This window comes from Olea europaea, chromosome 3 (genome assembly GCF_002742605.1).
Source record: "Olea europaea var. sylvestris chromosome 3, O_europaea_v1, whole genome shotgun sequence".
NCBI lineage: Eukaryota > Viridiplantae > Streptophyta > Magnoliopsida > Lamiales > Oleaceae > Olea > Olea europaea.
The window spans coordinates 7,550,132-7,551,321 of record NC_036239.1 but is presented as its reverse complement, the minus strand read 5'-3'; the positions used below and the strand labels follow the sequence as shown (position 1 = coordinate 7,551,321).

Below are 1,190 nucleotides of genomic sequence, written 5' to 3'. Positions count from 1 at the left end.
CCATCTGCTGATGCAGAGTAGACAATTCCCTTGGAAGCAACTAGTCCATTGATTGCGTCGTCATGGGCTTTTATTGATTCCAAACACTTGAAATCCGACATCCTCCAAACCTTGAGAGTCTTATCCCATGATCCGGAGTAAATTAAACTGTTTGAGACAGCCAAGCAAGAAATACTATCCGTGTGTTCAATCCACAAACGCTTATGATGTCGCCTTGTTTGCACGTAATTGCTTTGCTTCATGAACTTCCCCAAATAGTCCTTAGTAGTGGGAAGAGTATCAAGAAGCCTGAACAAATTTTCGGAACTTCTTGAAACCTTCCACACTCTAATTCTACTATCTTGATGTGCTGTAAAAACTTTGTTCCCAGCAGTGACAAGTGCCTTAACCGAGCCCTCTCCATGTCCAAACTTTGTGAATTGCCTCAAATCAGGCTGTTGCCATACTATGATATCCTTGCCCTGTGAAGCACTTAGGATAAATTCTCCACATAAAGCTAGGCAAGAAACTGATCCAATGTGACCCGATAGATTTGCTAACAATTTATGCGAATGAAAACTTGAGGGCACGTTCAAAATCTTGAATTTAAGATCTTGAAAGTCATATCTAAACGATGTCACTGGGCTTTCATCCGTATCACTGCTTCTTCCGCTGCTGCTGCTTGGCGTTGAAGATAACGATGGAGTCGAAAAAGCACTATCTGGAACATGATGCTTAACTGTTTGAATCATGTTTCTGATTAATGAAAACTGTATGTTGGTCTTTCTCTATATTCAAGATAAACAGATACAAATAAGATTGATCAAGAAAGGACGTATGAACAAAGAGATGTTGAGGAAATTTCTCGAAGAAGTTATAAAAAGTTTCAGATATGAAGGCAGCTATAAAATTATATTGATCATGTATATAATATGCAAAAGAGAGAGAGAGAACAGGAGCGGAGTTGGAAGAGGGCCCAGAAAGTATAAACACGGAATTCTTGGGAGAGAAAGATTTGGTTTAAAATAAATAAAAGGCGTTGGTCTTGGTCTCTTGGAGTTGGAAAGTATGGGGGTGGCGTGAAGGAGGTGCAACGGCTACTTTGACAAGAACAAAACTAACAACTCTTGAAAAAGGGTAATGTTGGACCCCAACTATTTCCTTCTTTTATTTTGTTGGATTATTGCTAAGAAAATCTTGAATTTTTTTTT

General features: G+C 38.9%; 1 protein-coding gene across 2 annotated transcripts in view; it reads right to left on the bottom strand.

The window, feature by feature from the left end:
- Positions 1-1,020, bottom strand: part of LOC111384594 (protein JINGUBANG-like) — a 3,124-nt gene extending 2,104 nt beyond the window's left edge. The window contains exon 1 of one of the 2 annotated variants that reach the window (XM_023008912.1): positions 5-1,020. In XM_023008912.1, coding sequence (XP_022864680.1) covers positions 5-731 — 727 coding nt within the window. In that variant the 5' untranslated portion in view covers positions 732-1,020. The other variant, XM_023008906.1, reaches the window with a different exon arrangement.
- Between the last annotated feature and the right edge of the window lie 170 nt (positions 1,021-1,190).